Source organism: Saccoglossus kowalevskii, chromosome 6 (genome assembly GCF_978046115.1).
Source record: "Saccoglossus kowalevskii chromosome 6, keSacKowa6.1, whole genome shotgun sequence".
NCBI lineage: Eukaryota > Metazoa > Hemichordata > Enteropneusta > Harrimaniidae > Saccoglossus > Saccoglossus kowalevskii.
The window spans coordinates 14,521,948-14,540,556 of NC_140646.1; the positions used below are offsets into that span (position 1 = coordinate 14,521,948).

The 18,609-nt window shown below is 32.5% G+C and overlaps 1 protein-coding gene across 1 annotated transcript; it reads right to left on the reverse strand.

The window, feature by feature from the left end:
* Positions 1 to 2,058: 2,058 nt before the first annotated feature.
* LOC100369871 (bifunctional arginine demethylase and lysyl-hydroxylase JMJD6-like) lies at positions 2,059 to 18,444 on the reverse strand. Its single transcript, XM_002736152.4, has 4 exons — positions 17,779 to 18,444; positions 8,553 to 8,688; positions 8,248 to 8,380; positions 2,059 to 7,572 (listed from the first exon to the last, which is right to left on the reverse strand). Exons 1-4 carry the CDS (start codon positions 18,441 to 18,443, stop codon positions 7,487 to 7,489), a joined length of 1,020 nt encoding a protein of 339 aa, XP_002736198.1. The 5' UTR covers position 18,444; the 3' UTR covers positions 2,059 to 7,486.
* Between the last annotated feature and the right edge of the window lie 165 nt (positions 18,445 to 18,609).

The window sequence follows — 18,609 nt, forward strand, 5'->3', positions numbered from 1 at the left end:
TGTCACTTTTTTCATTATATTCTTCAATTTTTTTGGAAATGAACCCTATTTTTGGAGCCAACAGACAAAATTTGGGTAAATTTTCAGTTATAACTAAAAAAAATTTTACAGACTATAAACGGGAATATTTTGTGAATTTGTGAATAAAAGAGGGAACTGATGGTAAAAAGGTTAAACTGGTTGAAAATAGGGGGTACATAAGTAACTACCTGAATAGTGTAATTGCTATTATAATAATATTTAACTGTCACTCACTCACAATGGTATCTAAGCACAAAGAATTCACTCATTTTAGAAATAAAATTAAATTATCATCACTTTTACTATGAAAGCTGAAACATTCATTTTATTACTGACTCACAGTAATACATTACACTTTTCAAAAAAAATATATATACACATCTAAAAATAAGAAAACTGGAATTAGTCTTAATATAATAGGTGCAGAACAAAATATAAACTGAACAAACAATGTGAATGTCACAGCACAGTTATTTTAACAAAATTTTTTAAGGTAAAATCAGCTTGTAAGAATTTTATGACATTTTTAAAATTTTGCATTTTAGTACATGTATATCTAGTCATATATATGTATATTTTTTAACTATGGAAAATAATATTTAAGATATGAATTTTGGTCGTTTAAATTTTGCAGCTTTCGATGATAAAATAACGGTATCTGTGGGTATGAAATGTTTGCGTTAACAATGAAACAGACGGATTTAGCAGTTTTCTCAATTCAATTCAAATTAAAACTGATTATAAAATGTTACAACGTTGACATGTCTATACAGTGCAGTCGTGGGCAGAATTAATACCAAATAATGTACATAATTATTTAAAGGTGTATTCTTGACAAAATTTAGTTTGAAGCCCTTGAGTTGTTGAGTTTTATGTGAACTGTAAATGTACCAGTTAGTCGAACATCAACAAGCCGTTATGGAGATTCAGCAAATTGGGGTGTCATTGAGTTGTCGAATTACACACTGTATTCTTGTTTCGATGATTGAATATTAACTATATTATAAAATCAATATTTGATGTGAAGCATTTTTTATTAGGAATAGTCCAAGATGTACAGCAGACTTTTTGTCAAACTATTTTGCTCATGTTACTACAGCAACCCAGCAAACATCGAACACCGCGTACTTCCTATGATAGTTGTGTTTAGTGGACAGTTATTGTTGCAAAGACAATAAATATTGCATATAACTTTTGCAACTAAGTGTGTATGGTTTTCAAGGTCTCAGTTGATTTGTTAATTAGCGTGTTTTCTGATTGGTTGAAACATATTAGACTTGTCAATCATTAATGTGAGGGCGCTTACACTGATGGCAAGTCATCTGTTGGGATTTCGCGTTCGATCACCCCTCGTTTACGCAATTTATATTTATTTTTCAAAAATTTTTCATCGCAATCGCTACAGACTGCAAGCAAGTCTACTTCAACTTGTCAAAAATTAGTGAAAACGAAATTCATTCAGCGAAAATTAATTCTAGCTAAAATAAAGTATTTTACAGTACGAGTTAAAGCGAGGAAGTCAGATGGCCATAGCGTGTCATTGTTTACAAGCAGGCTTCTACCCATGATCCTTTGCATTTTAGCGCATGTTATCAATGCTTGGGACTCTATTCTCACACGTGCGCAGGTGGCGACCCTCCCGCTTTAATACAAAAAAAACAATTTTAATATACAAGTCTCCATTTTATTAGCTCTAGCAATTGTACTGTTTATATTGGGTCACAAGCAATTGATAAACGCAATAAATACTGTACATTTCTAAATTTAGCAACAAGCTTAAGTCAGATAATCTTTATACCTTTCTCTGCAGTAAAATTGTTGCTGGATGCTGACGTTGAATATTATATAGTTTTGTTTTGATAAAATTACATCGATTATGAGAATGTACATGTAATTACTGTGAAATCTCCTGAATAATTCACTGTGACAAAATCCCACATTTTTTTCCTCCAAATTCCAAAGTTTGCTGCGAGAATAAATCGGATTACAGTGCAGTGGTGTTACGGAGATATAAATGAAACAATAGACAAAGAAGAGTGGCAGGAAATTAATTTTAATGGGAAAATGATAAGAGTGTACCATAATATTCAAGACATTTTTACAGAAAGAGAAATATCAGGTTGGTTTATAATAAAACATGAGGATGGAAATTATTAATGACAATGTAGAAAAATTGAATGACACAATTCTAAGAATTAAAAAAAACATCTCATTCCTATCAGCTTGAACAAGGCATCCAACTTAAAACTATGATCAGTAATATGGTTGAACATTAGGTCATTTCCAGAAAAAATCTCAGAGAAAGGGAAATATAATTCAAATTATAATCACTATAATACAAGTTGTCTAATATTTATTTAATATATCACTATTTCTAAGCCTTGTATATATCATTGTTTTCTGCAAAAAGATATTTTTCTTGCATGATATTTTTGACAGATTACTCAATTCCAATTTTTGCATGCTAATTAAAATGTTAAAGGCAACATTGCTTTAAATGAATTTTATACACATTCAATGTTATATGGAATCCATATCGAACATGACAGGATGACGATTGTGGTTTAACAATCACTTCCTAAATATAGAACTTCCTAAACCTAAATTTAGACACAGGTCTACAAAGAGAAAATCTGTTCAACATTGCAGAAAAATGATTCTTGAATATTGAAACAATTCATGGTTAGGGAGAACGTCAAAAGATCGATGTCGGATAAAAAACTTATTTGCTTTAGTTTGGGGGTGGGGGGTTTTGACTTTAAAAAGTTTCCATCCTACAAAAACGATTTTATTTTTTAATGAAGTCAAAAAAATCATGGAGTATTTGTAGTTAGTTTTTTTTCTATCCAATCATGGACAAAAATAACAGAAAATGAAAAAAAAAACATCCAAGACGAGAAAATGGTTTTGTCCGAGTGTAAATATGTGCGTCCAATGAGGTCAATTTCAGGGCATGTACCTAGAACCAACTGCTATGCCATACTACCGGTACTGTCCGATTGTCAATTTGTATTTAATGGTGAATGTAGTCTGGCGACGTGATCAATATTTATCAATTAAGTTTCAGTGGGGGGTAGGGGGGTTGGGGAAAAAAACTAAAGGAATTAAGTTTTTTATCCTACATTGAACTTTTGATGTTGTCCATTAGACCAAAGAACAATTTAATTGTTCCTCAGACCAGAGTTGTCAGAGCATCTTCCCATATTCAGAACAATATTGTCAAATGGTCATCTGCTTCAATGTTTGTGATATTTACTTTCAAGTTTTTGTGTTTATACATTGTTTAAAAAAATTCAAGGTGAATATAACCATTCAAACTTTTTGGCAAAAATTCCTTTCTTTCAATTTTTAAGAAAAAAAGAAAACATCTGATGAACAAGAATTCTTTTGTCTGGCAATGTACAATGTCTAACTACTAAAACTGTATCTGAATATTTAAGATAAAATTGCATGCCAATCAATCAAATGAATATACCACAGACTCCTATTTATTTTTTCACTATCATGTTAGTTTTGTACAAGTTTTATTATTTCTGAGATGTATTTAGAATGGTAAAATAATTACCACAAAGGGTTTTAAATTTATAGAAAAATACAGATGCTATGAAAAATGTATACAAAGTGTGAGATGTATTATATTTATTTAATTTATTTAATCATACTGATACAGCAAAAGTGTTAGATCGAAATGAACACTACAAACAATTTGTTATGAAACTTTGTGAAATCTTACGTGAAAGACTTGTTCAAAGTCTGAAGTAGAACTTTGTTGTTGTATGTTGAATGATTTTGAATTCCAAATGACAGCCAGAATAGAAGTTACCAATACTAGGGCTAATAAGTGTCACGGTTTCCATGGAAACCCTTTATTTTATTTGATAGAATATTCCACACAGAATAATATCAAAAAATATTACCGGGTAAGTTCTTTTAAACTTTCCACATTTTACGTGTTCATCCCTAATTACGCTGGATACTTTATTGCTTCTCATTTCATATCTCAGTTGGAAGACAATGATTATAAATTATTAAAGGAAAGTAAAATACAATAATTGTGCCTACTACTGATCACGTTGTACAACTGACATGTCACCAAATTACGCCTAGAATATAAACACTTCAGAGATAAATTGTATTTATACAAGGTATTTACGATAAAAGCAAAATGCTTTGAGGAAGTACTGGGATATATATTCCATGGAAAGGTAAAAAGATTGAGTACTGACTACATGGCAAAAAAACTACAGGTTTATGGTCAACAGTTAAAAATGTACGAGAAAATAAAATAAACTATATTCTGAATATATACTGAACTTAAACACCTGTAATAAAATATGAACTAAAGAAGGTTTCTATTAATGATACAATGGTTTCAATGACACAAAACATAAGTTACAGAGTGTCGTAATTTTGTGGTATTTTACGGGATATTTTCATTCTACCTTATTAGGAAATGCGAATTCCAAATATGGAATGATTACGCACGTAAGCATCCTCCAATAATAAACCGTATTCCACACACTTTTATTGATTTCGGCATTCCCAAGATGTATCCTTGGAAGAAAAAGATGTATAATAATAAGGTTATTGCGAGGATACCTCAAAGTATGCACTCAGACAGTACACTGCGCATTGACCTCCGCTGCACGTCGGTCGATACTCCAGCTGTACTGTCTTTGTGCACACTTTGAGGTATTCTCGTAATAGCCTTATATTACTGTAAAATCTGTATTAAAAGACGCAACTTCTATTAAAATAGTACAATGAACAGAGGGGATATCAGGTGAATTTTTGGTTCTTCTATTAGGGATGCAGCTTCTAATAGAGATAACATGAACATGAAACGCTAGATTCAATGACATAAAACACAAGTTTTGCTAACAATAGCGTTATATTAGCACAAAACGCATGTTGCAGTGTTAGAATAAGCTCTACCAGAAGCTATCGAATATTATCTAGCAAATATTGAATAAATAATAGTAATTCAGTGTAGGAAAGTAAGTACACTGTTAGAAGCCTGCAGCCACTGCCTGCACACTGGTACGAATCCTTATCAAGTTATTGAAACTTTGTGGACAATGTATGGATGCATGATTGAACATTTGACATGCCTGCATGCTTATCGCTTGTAGAAATGACAAATAATTAATCTCAAAATCTGTCAAAAATTTATTATTTTAGTATTAGTTAACAGTAAGTGGACTTTTTCTGTTCACTGACCATCTTTTTTTTTTTTGAAGAGAAAACTTAGACGGGCCTCGTCGCCGCATTTTGTTGCTTTATATGATAATTCCTACAGAACAAGTTTGTAGAACCTCTCGTGTTGACGCAAAATTACCACGACTGGTCTGTTCTGCCACGCCCTTTATAGTTGTCACCATATTTTTGAGGTGATAAATATGCTAATTGTAGCATGAATTGTAAGCTGCCAACCAATAAGAAAGACAGCTTTTGGTTCTGACGCATAAAATATTTTGTGCAAACACGCACCTACTTTCCTCTTTCCACTCCCAGGTTCTATAACGTCATTGCATATCATGAATATCAATGGATATGCTGCACAATCGACCAGGTGTGGTAATTTCATGTTAGCCACAATTTAAAAAAAAAAATTCATAAACTGTCAAATAACAGTTTATGGCAGCAAATTACAAAAGCCATAATGAAAAATATATTTCATTACAAATAATTAATCTCAGAATTTGTCAATAATTTATTATTTTAGTACTACTAATAATTAACAGTATGTGGACCTTTTCTGTTCACTGACAATCTGTATTTTTAGAAAAAACTGTCAAATGATTTATAGCAGCAAATTACATAAGCCATAATGACAAACATATTTCCTCATAAACCCTTATTCAAAGTGACATCAATTTGACAATACTTCTCGACATCAACAAGTATCTTGTGAGCTACTATATCACTTTTTTCATCTTATGTCACAGAGCAAACACTTGATGTACCGGGGTAGATGAATTTTTAGTACTAAAAAAACTGACTTTAATATTGTCATCCTGAATATAATATACAGCAATGTGTAAAGTTTGAACATGGTCGATTCTGGGCAGCATTCATTGAAATAAAACGGCCACCAGTCAGCCACTTTGGATCCAATTGATCTGACAAAGTACATCAGGTTTAACACTGTCCATGTTACTGAGGACCAAATTTGAATGAATACTAAAATGGCTAATATTCAACATAATTTAATTTTAAAGAACATTCTACATTAAAACTGAAATAAATGCATTAGATGTAAATGAAGGGAAAACAATGATTGAATCAGCAGAAACTTAAGGGGCCTTGGTTTACATACTGATCAACATATTTTAAAACAAGTTTTACGAATTATAGTTTATTATGTCTTCTGAAACCCACCAAAACAAAAGTCTAATCTAAGTAAATAAATATTTCAATTGTTGGTTAAAATGTATAATCAAATTTATTTGTAATGACTTAATTAATTTGTTTTTCAAATTAAATTTTTGTTGAAAGTCGAAGAATAATTTATCGCGAAGTTTATCATCTGCAAACCATTTAAAACAATTAAAGTTTTTTAAAAAAAATCGAAAGTTATTTTTATTTGAAGATGGGTTTTTAACTCAAAAATAGAACAGAAAAGGTTAATTTACATAATTATGATAACAAGATTGGTAATAAAACAGGGTAAATCTTCAATTTAAATCTTTGTTCTCTAAAAAAAAATAACGAGCAGCCTCTCGGCTGAGATAGCTTCGCTGTTAGCAATGTACATTTCAATTAGAGAATTGAAGATATCATTAGAAAATGAACCAATCTGAGAAAGGTATACATGTAGTACCTATATATATAGTACCGTATCAAAGCAATCTGACATGCTGTTTCAACAAGAAGTTGAAAATATCACTTTTTATCGAAAATTTAAGATATCACAAAATGAGTGAATCTGAGAGGTCTACACCCAAGATGCATATAGTATCAAAGCAATCAAGCTTGTACTGGTAATTTTCAAGAAGAAGTTAATGCAGACATATGATAAGCTCCACCCGACAAAGTTGACAGTGGAGCTAAAAAGGGGAGCATTTAATGCATGATATGAAGATGTCAACAAAACAACAATCCTTATGTGACAACGAAACTTTTCACTAACTTGCACAATTTGTGAAAATTGTTTATTATGAAATAAAAGTGGTTACTGTCGCATGGGACCCATCTCAAATGCTCTGTAGTACAATAATGATGATAGGACCCAAGATATCAACATGGATATTGTAAACAATGGTGATCAAATGCCGGCTAAAATAAAAAGCTAACTGAAAACTAGCATAGATAAGCAATAAACACAGCAATTCAATGAACTGCACGGATCTGAAATTCACACAAACCAGATTTAAATTTAATATAAATCTCAGTGAACAGGAATAATCACATAATTATTGGAGATTGCCTTCATTTGTGGCTGTGATGTTGTCATGGTAACAGGTTAGTCATATTCTGAACCAATTGCAATACTCATTTCATCCCCTACAATCAGAGTAGAATGATACCATCTGTCGGTATCCAAGACAACTGAAAAATAAAAATAAATGAGATGAAATAATAACAATTTGTGGCATTTGGACAAACTCGCATCAAAGACAAATTATTGGTAGAACATGCTTGCTAAATATAACAAGATCTATTCAATTCTTTGTTATTAAGTCATTGGGACACCATATCACATACTTGGTGTAAACTACAGATACTCAGAAATTTACAAAAAATGTAAAACCAATCTTATGTACCCTTCCACCATCTCTCCAAATAATAACAAAAGATAAACAAAACTAATAATGTATATGCATGTTTGAAACACTAATTATGCATTGGTTAATTAAATTTGTTTTGATTCAGTGAAAATAAAATCTAGTGAAAATACTTTTATTTTACATTCAAACTCATGACAAATCTGTAAAAATAAACTTCATACAAAACAGCCAAAATGTCATTTCAGAAAAATTAATTCCAGCTAAAATAAAGTATTTTACAATATTGTGCCCATAGTCATACCATATCTCATTTTTATTCAATATTTGGCCTCCATGAATGAATGGTATCACATTGTGACAGAACAAATTTAACAATTTACAGTAATCTGCCAAATTATCAGACAAATCGATAGAGAAAAAAAAAAATCTCCCAAGACTACAAAGATTTAGGTCTATATAATACATAGATGTATCCATGGTAACTAGATATACTTACTAATCTCACCAGGTTCTACAATAATCTGAATGGAATCAATGCATTCAAAGTAGCACTCAGGTGGAGGCTGGATGGTCCACAGTTTGCGACCTTTGACCTGTGCCTGCCATGATGGGAAACCGACAGCATCAACCTGAAATACACATTAGCTAGTTGTATTAAAAATGCGTTTTCTTTAAACTTGTTAAGATCCCGAGACTGTGTTATATTTACAAAAGCAAATGTGCAAAATATTTCCATACACAGATAAAATTCTATAAGTCTTGTTGAATAATTATAAAACAGGTCACATGTGATATACTCACGTGCATGTGAGCTCCATAGCCAGGACTCCCCATAAAAATCCAATCTGTTTTACTTGACTCAGAATCACTCGGTATAAAATAAGGTTTGTCGTAATGTTTTCTCAAGGCATTGGCAGCAGACGATTCACAATTACTCCTGCATGAACAAAATTAATAAACACTCAATAAATTAAGATTAAACAAATAATCGATAAATAATTCAATATTGCCCTGGGTCCTGTGTTGGTTAAGTGCAGGTGGGGGGGGGGGGGGGCCTACCTTGGCAATATGTCAGAGGTATGCCCTCAGTTTATATTTGCCCCTTAAACATTAAAAGTGCAAAAAAGGATATACCTCCAGTCATACATGTTTTGTAGTCACAGATATAGGTTGGCAAAACTGATAAACATTCTTAGTTGCAATACAGTTATTCATCACAGTTTTTAAAAATGTTAATTTTTTTCATCTTCCACTTGCTAAATACTTTTGATGTTTTGTTAGAATAACAGCAACTGTTAACTATATTAAGCAATTTTTTAGACAACTAAGGAGCATTCTTGACAATTTTTTAGACAACTAAGGAGCATTCTTGACAATTTTTTAGACAACTAAGGAGCATTCTTGACAATTTTTTAGACAACTAAGGAGCATTCTCGACAATTTTTTAGACAACTAAGGAGCATTCTCGACAATTTTTTAGACAACTAAGGAGCATTCTTGACAATTTAGATGTCTGCACCACTTTCAGATGATGAGAGTGAATATTTATGTTGGTGATTAAAATGCCCCAAAGATTTACAGCATATTTATCCTTTCTATAAATTGCTGTTCATCAGACTTCAAACTGAATTTGACAAAGTATTGCAAACGATACTTTTAAAAAAACAAATACAACAGAGTCTTGAGGTATTCATCATAGTAATATTATACTCAAGGTGTGTAATGGGTAATTTTTCGTGATAGTTTGTGAAAAATGTATGCCTTTGGATACATGATTATATAGTTACTTTTAATCTTGAAGAACATGTTCAATGATTTTTCTATAACTATTTTATATATGCATGTTGATTTTCAAGGATTATTTTCAGCTGAAGGTACACAAGACTGAATCAAAAAAAGCTTATACAATAAGAAATTCTGCACGCTGAAGGTTTACGCATGAAATGGATATAGGGAATATTTAAAAAATAATAAAAAATTTAAGATTAGCTTATTAAACAAGAATCCTGTTGGCTGTTATAGCTCTACTCTGCAAGATGCACAATGTGAAAGTAACCTAATCCGAGGTGTTTAAGTTGTTAATACTTAAAGAAGGATCTAAGGATATATTACAACAAAGAAATGAATTTATAAGCATTTAATAATTCATATTTCTGGAATCATTTTCACTCCTGCATGTTTCATTTGACATATTGCATTCTAACTATGTAGCATCATGCAGCTTTGCATGTCTCAACTTTTCAATTACTTTACGATACACCAAAGAGGTTTCTGCCTCAAAATATATAGGCATCACCACAAGATCAGCATCAAAGCATTATGGTATCAGTGTGGTACGTCTTATTGCAACCACACAAGTCCAGCTTTGTTTTTTGTCATTGAAACAAGTCTCGCACCTGTACATCTGCACATTAAGGAAGCTTTGAAATGCTTTCTTATTGCAATATCTGGCACGGAGAAATCATAAAGGTAAAACTATACATCAGTGTTGAAATTTGAATTATTATTTAGATTAGATAATTAATATGCGCAGACTTCAATCCTTAAATAAGTAGGTCACTGAAATTTGTTGAGTGGTTTTGGGTTTTTGAGATATCAGTGGACAAGCTTAACCTTATCATGCAAATTAGATATTTAATATTTTCAGTTTGAACCAAGAGCTATCCTCACATGTGGATTATACCAGAGCACTTATGTATCAGATTAGTTGAGAATATTCGTGGAACAGACATAGGTAAACAAAACAAACCTCACTTAGTCACAGTACTTATACATGTTTCTGTAACTTTTCAATGGATGTAAAATCCCTTGCACTTCAAAACATTCAACTGTAAGTAGCTGCCACTAATGATTTTTATTAAGATTAAATATGAAAATAAGCATAAACAGACCAATATGAGGTATATATCAGAGTAGATCTAGAAATTATAAGTTTTCAAAGTACTATAAAATTAATGAGTGGTGTATTTTGTATTATACAGAGTACATGTACCATAAATACATTATTGCGATTGGATGATACCCTATTTTTATGCAAGCATGCATGGTGTATGGTTAAACAGAGCATAAAGCACTGTTATTCATGAATCATTGTTCTCAGAATATTACCAAATATTTATACTAAATCTGTATCTTTCAAAAATTAGATTTAACTCTGTTTTGAAAATTAATTGAAATTGCATGATTGACATTATGATATAGACAGAAGAGTCACTTCACCATAATAGTCTGTCGTCTGCACTGGTTCGCTCACTGACGTCAACAAATTTGAAATGCTAATGCGTTGTAGTGGTGCATACAGTGCTGTTCAGCAAAGTTTCAACAAGGATTTATGATTTAAAACCGAACAAAACCAGCACTGGTTGGAGACAAGATAGCACACATTCAATTGCAGTAATGTCATTACCTAAATAAAACTTAAATTTTAATTTATTTTTCATGGTACAAATCCTATATGATATTTGCTTAAAGGTATTTAAGGTTTTATCGTTAAATTACCGACTGCATAGATTATAGAGATTTAGCAAAAGTAGAAATTAATAATTCATAAATATTATAGATCTACAAATCTTAACTTAGCCTGGAGTCAATTATATTTACAATGTGTATGTTCAGATAGCAACAGAAGAAAAACAGGATATACAACTACAAAAAAATTAAAATAAATGTGTGAACAGAAAAAATGTTGTCATTCAATTCATGCAATGTACATGTACCAAAGACCACCCTCCCAATATTTATACAGAGTAAAAATTAAGGTCTGTCCACCTGTCACTATTTCAGCTAGGACACGTAAATGTACAAACTATGTCCAAGGGAGAGCAAGGGGGGTAGCTGGTACAGTTTTACAGGAAATAAAATGGGCTTTTTACAATTTACAAGGAAAAAAAGACGTTTTTACAGTTTACGGTGAAAATTGATTTTTGCAGTGAGTTGTGTCATCTAGTCGTTTTACAGTTTCGAAAATGTAATTTCCCTGGATTATTCTTTACGATTTTTTTTATTTGGATGTAAATTCTCGTACGTACCGAGAAAAATTACACATTTTTACAGTGTACAAAAAAAATATTTCATTGATTACGTTGTACGTCTAGCCTGTGATTACAGAATTACGGAATTTATTTTTTAAATTTACGTTCTACGAACAAAAAAATATTGCAATTACGTTGAATGAAAATAACCATTGCTCCCCCCAAGTCAAGATTTTACTAACTGTCCAAAGCATGTCCAGAAAATTGCCCACAGATTTTTTTTTTTTAGATGAAAGCCAGTTATCAAATTTTAATTTCAAATAACATGCCATGATACATCTTGCTAGGGACAGGTACCTCATCAATTAGGACAAGCACTTTTATTCACCAACCTGTTCAATGGACAGGCAATTTTAATTTCAACCCCTGATAAATGTATGGCATATTAGGTTTTAGTCAGCTACTGCATACCATATTTGCTTTATTAGTAGCACATGAAATTATGAAAACTACAGAGGTGTTTCCAAGGTAAAACTATGTAGTGTTTTCACAAACACGAAGTGGGGGTGTATATGCACTTTTATTAGAGATGGGCTTCTAATAGATCAAATACTGTTAAATACTTTATTTTAGCTGGAATTAATTTTCGCTGAATAGACTTTTAGGGTGTTTTGTATGGATTTTATTTTCACTGATTTTTGACGAGTTGAATAAAAAATATAGGGAAAAGGGTATATTCGCTGGATTTCATTTTCACTGAATCACTCCTTCAGCGAAAATAGCGAAAATTAATAATCACTGAATTATTTGTCAAGGTTTATACCTTATTCTACCAGCCCTGTGTACTTTAACATTGACTTGACTAGATAAGGGTTCATTATCATAGTTTAATGCTTTTTGGAATAAGGTACTGAGTTCTGGTTTTTTTGCTACCATATTGCACAATGTCAGGAAAATAAAATAAACAAAAACAATAATTGAATATGGAAACAGAAGGATATCTCTGAAAACAGTGTCAGTACAAATAGTTAGGTGAACTTCATGAAGGCATGAATAACTTTTTTGAGAATTTATAAAATATTTATAAAATATTTACCCAATTAAGACCCTTTAAATCTAAAGAATACATGTATGCTTTCATTGGCTATAAAATTACCCATGAGTCTTTGCATGTTTCCTTCAATCATTTATTGCCATGCGTCCATTAAACATGTTGTAATTGGTTAACTGTCATTTGAAATTTTAAAAACATTTGTAAAATATTGTTCTTGCTACATGTATTAGATGCAATATCTCAGAAATTAATAAAATGATCAACACACACTAATACACTCTTAGCATGGCAGATACAAAAAAGTTGGACCTTAAAAATGTACTTGTTTGAGCAGAGGTGATTATAAATTAATATCAGGCATCATTTTCCTTATTTATTTAAAAAAATAGCTCTGAGGTTATATCATTCATAAGGGTTGCAGAAATGCTCAATGCAACAAAACTGAATTAGGTACTGCATAAAGCTCAGAAAACTTAATCTGCTGCCAGGCAACGATTATATTTTAATATCGAGAAATAAAGCGATGTGCATATAAAATACATTTATTGCGAGTCAGCCACACGAACAAACAACCAAACAAAAGCAAAAATATGTAAATGTATAGCTCCAGTTACCATGGTGACTACACTCTGGTGAACTTAAGTCTCACTACTAAAGGAATACTGATAATTATAATCTGAATCAAAAAATTGTTCAATACAGCTATACATAATAATTATGGGTTGTATCATACAGGGGTTTCGTTAAGAGCCGGCCGCCGGCCATATGGCCTGCTACAAGCCCAAACTGGCCATCTACTCTCTGCCCTGACCGCCTACGCCGGCCTCGCTGCAGCACTTCGCACAGACGAGAGCCTTTTTATTTTATTTTTGGCCTGTTGTTACAGGATGATGGCCTGCTATTAAATGCATTTGTGAAACCCCTGTATATATACAATGTATGGATAAAACTACAAGTGTTTAGCACCAGACATATTTTATTGTGAACTGGAAACAATAATATTCAGAATTAATAATTCCTATCGTTCGATGGTTTTGCAACTACGATTCTTTCGAGAGTATGATGTTTAATACATCGATCTCTGATTTGACATTCCTGTAAACATGCACAATAGACAATACAACAATGACAACCATGACAACAGCTGCGGCTGGTGGAGATGTAGTATGGTATGCAATAACCATTAAACGTTTTAAATATAAATATCTAGAGGAGTTTATTGTCTATATATATCCGGATATTAATATATATATGTAGATACACTCAATTTATTAAAATTATGACATTATTTCAATCATAGTAAGCTGTATCAATGGAATAAGAATGTATGAATATTTAAATTACCGTCAAATATTATCACTGATGAGAGTGGCATCCCCCTGGAAACAATCCTATCTAAATCCATACTGGAATAATGTAGATGTTATTTTACTATCTGTTAACAACATCACAAGATTCAGTGAAAGACAAATGACAGAATGTATACAGGTCTCAATTAACTCATCCTATTTCAGATATTTGGGGATTTTTTAAGAACAATTTTGTGAAGACCTGTTTTAGGAACAAAAACATTGTAAAATGAAATTATACATTTTGAATATGCAATTATGACATACATTTCAAAAACCACTTGACTTCCCCAATTAAAATTGCATATGGTCTGAACTGAAAAATTAAATGTAAAAAATTGAGAACAATTAGTTTAAAAATTGCAGAGTTCGAGGAGGATATCATTCTCAAAACCTCATCAAATAATTTCACATATTCTAGAGCATTTTCAAAGCATAAAAAGGGACAAATTTGGGTTAAGACCTTTTTATACTGTAACTCCGATTATTTAAATCACCGTTTACTGTCTAGTCTTATGAGGTAATTACTAGAATACTGCAATGCATGTACGGTGTTTGTATCAAATGATGAGTATTTCCATCACACGTATATAACGCTTTTGTGTATGAAGTAAAACAAAGAAAAGTGTTAACAATTTCCAAATAAGGAAGTCATTTAAATGCATCCATGACAATTTCAAACACTTCATTATGGCATTTTACCCATGGGTTAAAACTATTGTTTTCAGTGTCAGATGTATAATAATGAAACCTATAGGAAATAATTACCATACAATATTTAATTATTGTCTACTACAAATATTAACATAAAAATGATAGTGCCATATTTTTATGCATTTATTGATTATGACTGAAAAAAAATCAATGCTTCTATGTAAATAAAAATTCTGAAGTTAATTAATAGTTTCATATGTCACCTTCTGAAAAAAGTCTATTACATGCTTGTCACTATTAACCTTTACACCACCAGTTTCCTCTTTTCATCACAAAATAGTCCCATTTGTAGTCAGAAAATTGGGACAAAAATAGACAAATTTTCTGAGTAAAACTGAAAAGTGACTTAAATTTTTTCTGTTGGCTCCAAAATTACAATTCATTTCCAGAAATATTGAAGAATATAAGAAAAAAATGCAGAAAAATTTGGGTGAGAAAGTCTGGTGGTGAAAAGGTTAATTGATATTTGTTTCATCCTTACAGCTTTCATAAAGGTATCCCATTGTATATTCAATGTAAAATGCCGAGTTTCAGAGAGAAATATGTTTTTGAGATACCCCGATTCCCGCCCTCCTCAAAAAAATTGCCTTATAAAAACTTGCGAAACAAGGAATAAAAAAAGTCTGGCCTTATCATTAAAAATATAAAATTTTAAACCTACTGTAAAATACTTTATTTTCGCTTAAAAAATAATTTTCGCTATTTTCGCTGAAGGAATTATTCAGTGAAAATAAAATCCAGCGAATATACCTTTTTTCGTATATTCACATTCCACTCGCCAAAAATCAGTGAAAATAAATTCCATACAAAACACCCAAAAAGACTTTTCAGCGAAAATTAATTCCAGCTAAAATAAAGTATTTTACAGTAGTTACTATGGCACCTACCATATTCATCTCAATTATTAAAATTATTTTTTCTGAAAATAGGTAAATATCACTTGGCAATATTTAATTTTTAAATTAGCAATACACTCCAGCAGTACACATTTCACAAAAAAATGAATGATTTTATTAAGAAAAAAAAATATTTTATAAATTTTCAATGATGGTTGGTGACAAACCAGAATATCCTTACGTATATATCAGTAAACCAGTTAATGATTGAAAAACCGGCAAAGAAATGTAGTGGGTATTACTAAAGATTTATAAAATACTGTTATGCAATTTTCATGACCATGCACCGTGTAATGCGGTGAAGATCTCACCAGAATTCAACTCTAGGGCTCTGCAAACATTTGAAAGCGATCCCGTTACATGTTTATCAAATGAACATACTGCTAGCCAATAGCATCACAAAAAACAGTGGGTGTTTGGAAATGTTTGATTACATAAGCAGAAATAAACAAGATTATCATCACATTTAAAACACACACAATAATTGAGTTCACGCACAGCTCCCTAGCACAGCTAAGAGGCCAAATTCCTTAGCCGTGCTAAGAAAACGTGCGTGAATGCTTAGCACGGGCTAAGGAAGGCTAAGTACGGGTTAAATCTGATCCGAATTTAAGACGCGGTCTAGACCCTTAGCACGGGCTAACGAAGTGTGCGCGAACGCTTAGCCCAGGACTAAGCGCCCTCTCCCCTGCATTGTGCCATGTTCGTATAACGACTCTATTCCACCAGTCATTACTTTGCACTTGCTTCCATACTGATCGGGTCACTGGAGTAGAGCGTACAGCAGCTCCAATTATAGATAAAATAAATTTGGTTCGCTTCGTTCGTAAATAGCGCCTCTTAGCCCGTGCTAACGATTGGCCCTCCCTGTGCGTGGACGCAATTGGGTCTAGCCAAAATGCAAATATGCTAGATAAGCCTAAATCAGCTTAAATCTTAGCCCGTACTTCGTGTAACGTGAACACAACTAATATATGCGTTGTGAATACGCACAGAAAATACCTAAACAGTATGATATGAAAATTAGCGTTTTTTTTCACAGACTCGCTAATTTGTATTAGGAATTCTGGAAATACAAGTTTCGCTTGAAATGACTTATTCGTAAGGGTTCCTCAGGTCCCCTTACCCATAACTCATTTTACGCTGCCCTTCCAGTGGCCATCCCCCATTTTATTAGTATATGCCCCATCTTCAAGACGCATTTTTAAGGGCGAACAGTGAAGCATTTTCACTGCCTGACAACCATCACTGGTGAAAACAACAGTCAAAATCCTCAAAAATTCCATATTGGATTACCCCTAATAGAAGTACCGGTACATGGTACTGTGGAACACATTTAAGAAACAAAGAACATTGTATGATGTAGCTCCACGTCCAAGAATAGTTATCTGAAAGGCATATGCAAATACATATGAGTGTTAAGGGTTCAGCCAGGTGGGATGGGGTGAGGGGGTCTTTAAGGAACTATTTCCCTAAATGGTTTCTATAGACAATGAAAGGCTTATTTGGAGTTGAATGAAGTGAGGTTTTTCCAGGGTTAATATAAATTTACATTAAAAACATATAGACCATCATAAAACACAGCATACATAACTAACATTGGTGTAGCAGCAGTGAGCAACCTAAGATCTTTTAAAAGTGTTGTGTGAATTTATGTTTTTAAATTTAAAAATGGGTAAAATATGTTGCAAAAATTTTAATTTTGAAAGTTACTGTAAAAGGGTTAATTATTTGTTGGGTTTTAATTTTGCTTATTTCGCTGACTGGAAATGCGCTAAATTAAAACCCAGTGAATATGTAAAATTGAGCATAGAACATTACCTAAATGATAAAACAGTGAATTTTAAACCCAGTAAGAATAAGAAATTTTGCAGTACTATAGAGTAGGCTGTTTTTAATCTAAACCCCGATTTTAAAATAATCCTGCTTTTATATTATTATTCTTGCGGACACTGAACAAAGTATGTTTGAGAAGGTAATTAAATAGTCAGACGCGTACGTACTAACGTAGATTGCCAGCGTGAAATGCTAAATGGTACCTACCATCCAATGTACCACGGTGAAGAGCCGTCCGATAAATTCGCCCGTTCACTGCTCATGTTAAAAACTTCACTTAAAAGCGAAAACTCTGTTTGGTAAGGAAAGAACTGGCAGTCCTTTTCCACTCTATGCAGTGCCTCACTGTCAGGTGAATATATTGTCTGGAAGAACTCAAAACTGAACACCTGGGGAGCTGTCCAACCTTTGGTTCCATCTTGAACAACAACTGGCCGTGACGTGTAAGCATACAACTTTTTGAACTCTTCTTCGGAAAGGTTGCGTACTTTCCCCACTTCCGTGACGTTCTTACACAAATCGCAATTGATCGGTGGTCTAAATATGTCCTGTATATATTCTGGGTTATCTACTATGCACGGTTCCTCTTCCATCGTCAAGTCACGCAAATCAAACCAAAGTTCAACAAAACCCTCATATTCTAAAACACCCAGCTTCAAGGCTGCAGCCAGTGAAAACGCCGAGAAAGTGATAACAGCAACCACAGCTACGACAAACACCAGTAATATTGACACAATTTTAGACCTTTCGGGTTTCAATTCCTTCAACGACTTTAAGCGTGCAATTTCTCGGGGTGTCAATCCCAAAGAAATAGCCTTTTGCTTGATTTGTGCGAAGCGACGTTTTACTTCCTGCTTCTGCTCCATCGCCATGTTTTTAAATGATTACCTATGCCTCGCCTTCAAAACACAATGCCTCGTTTTGAATGCAAAGTTGTAACCTACCACAACTTTTGTTTGTCAACGTAAGTACGTTTGACTACTGGTGGCGCTGCACTGACTTGCGTACATGTTGTCGGAGTAATTTCTGAATCATTTA

Excerpts from the sequence above, each read along its gene's own strand:
- LOC100369871 (XM_002736152.4), bottom strand. The coding sequence starts at position 18,443 with ATGGCGATGGAGCAGAAGCAGGAAGTAAAACGTCGCTTCGCACAAATC. Across the intron at positions 8,381-8,552 it reads GCTATGGAGCTCACATGCAC|GTTGATGCTGTCGGTTTCCC; the intron begins GTGAGTATATCA and ends TGTGTATTTCAG. Across the intron at positions 7,573-8,247 it reads TGTAGAACCTGGTGAGATTA|TTGTCTTGGATACCGACAGA; the intron begins GTAAGTATATCT and ends TTTATTTTTCAG.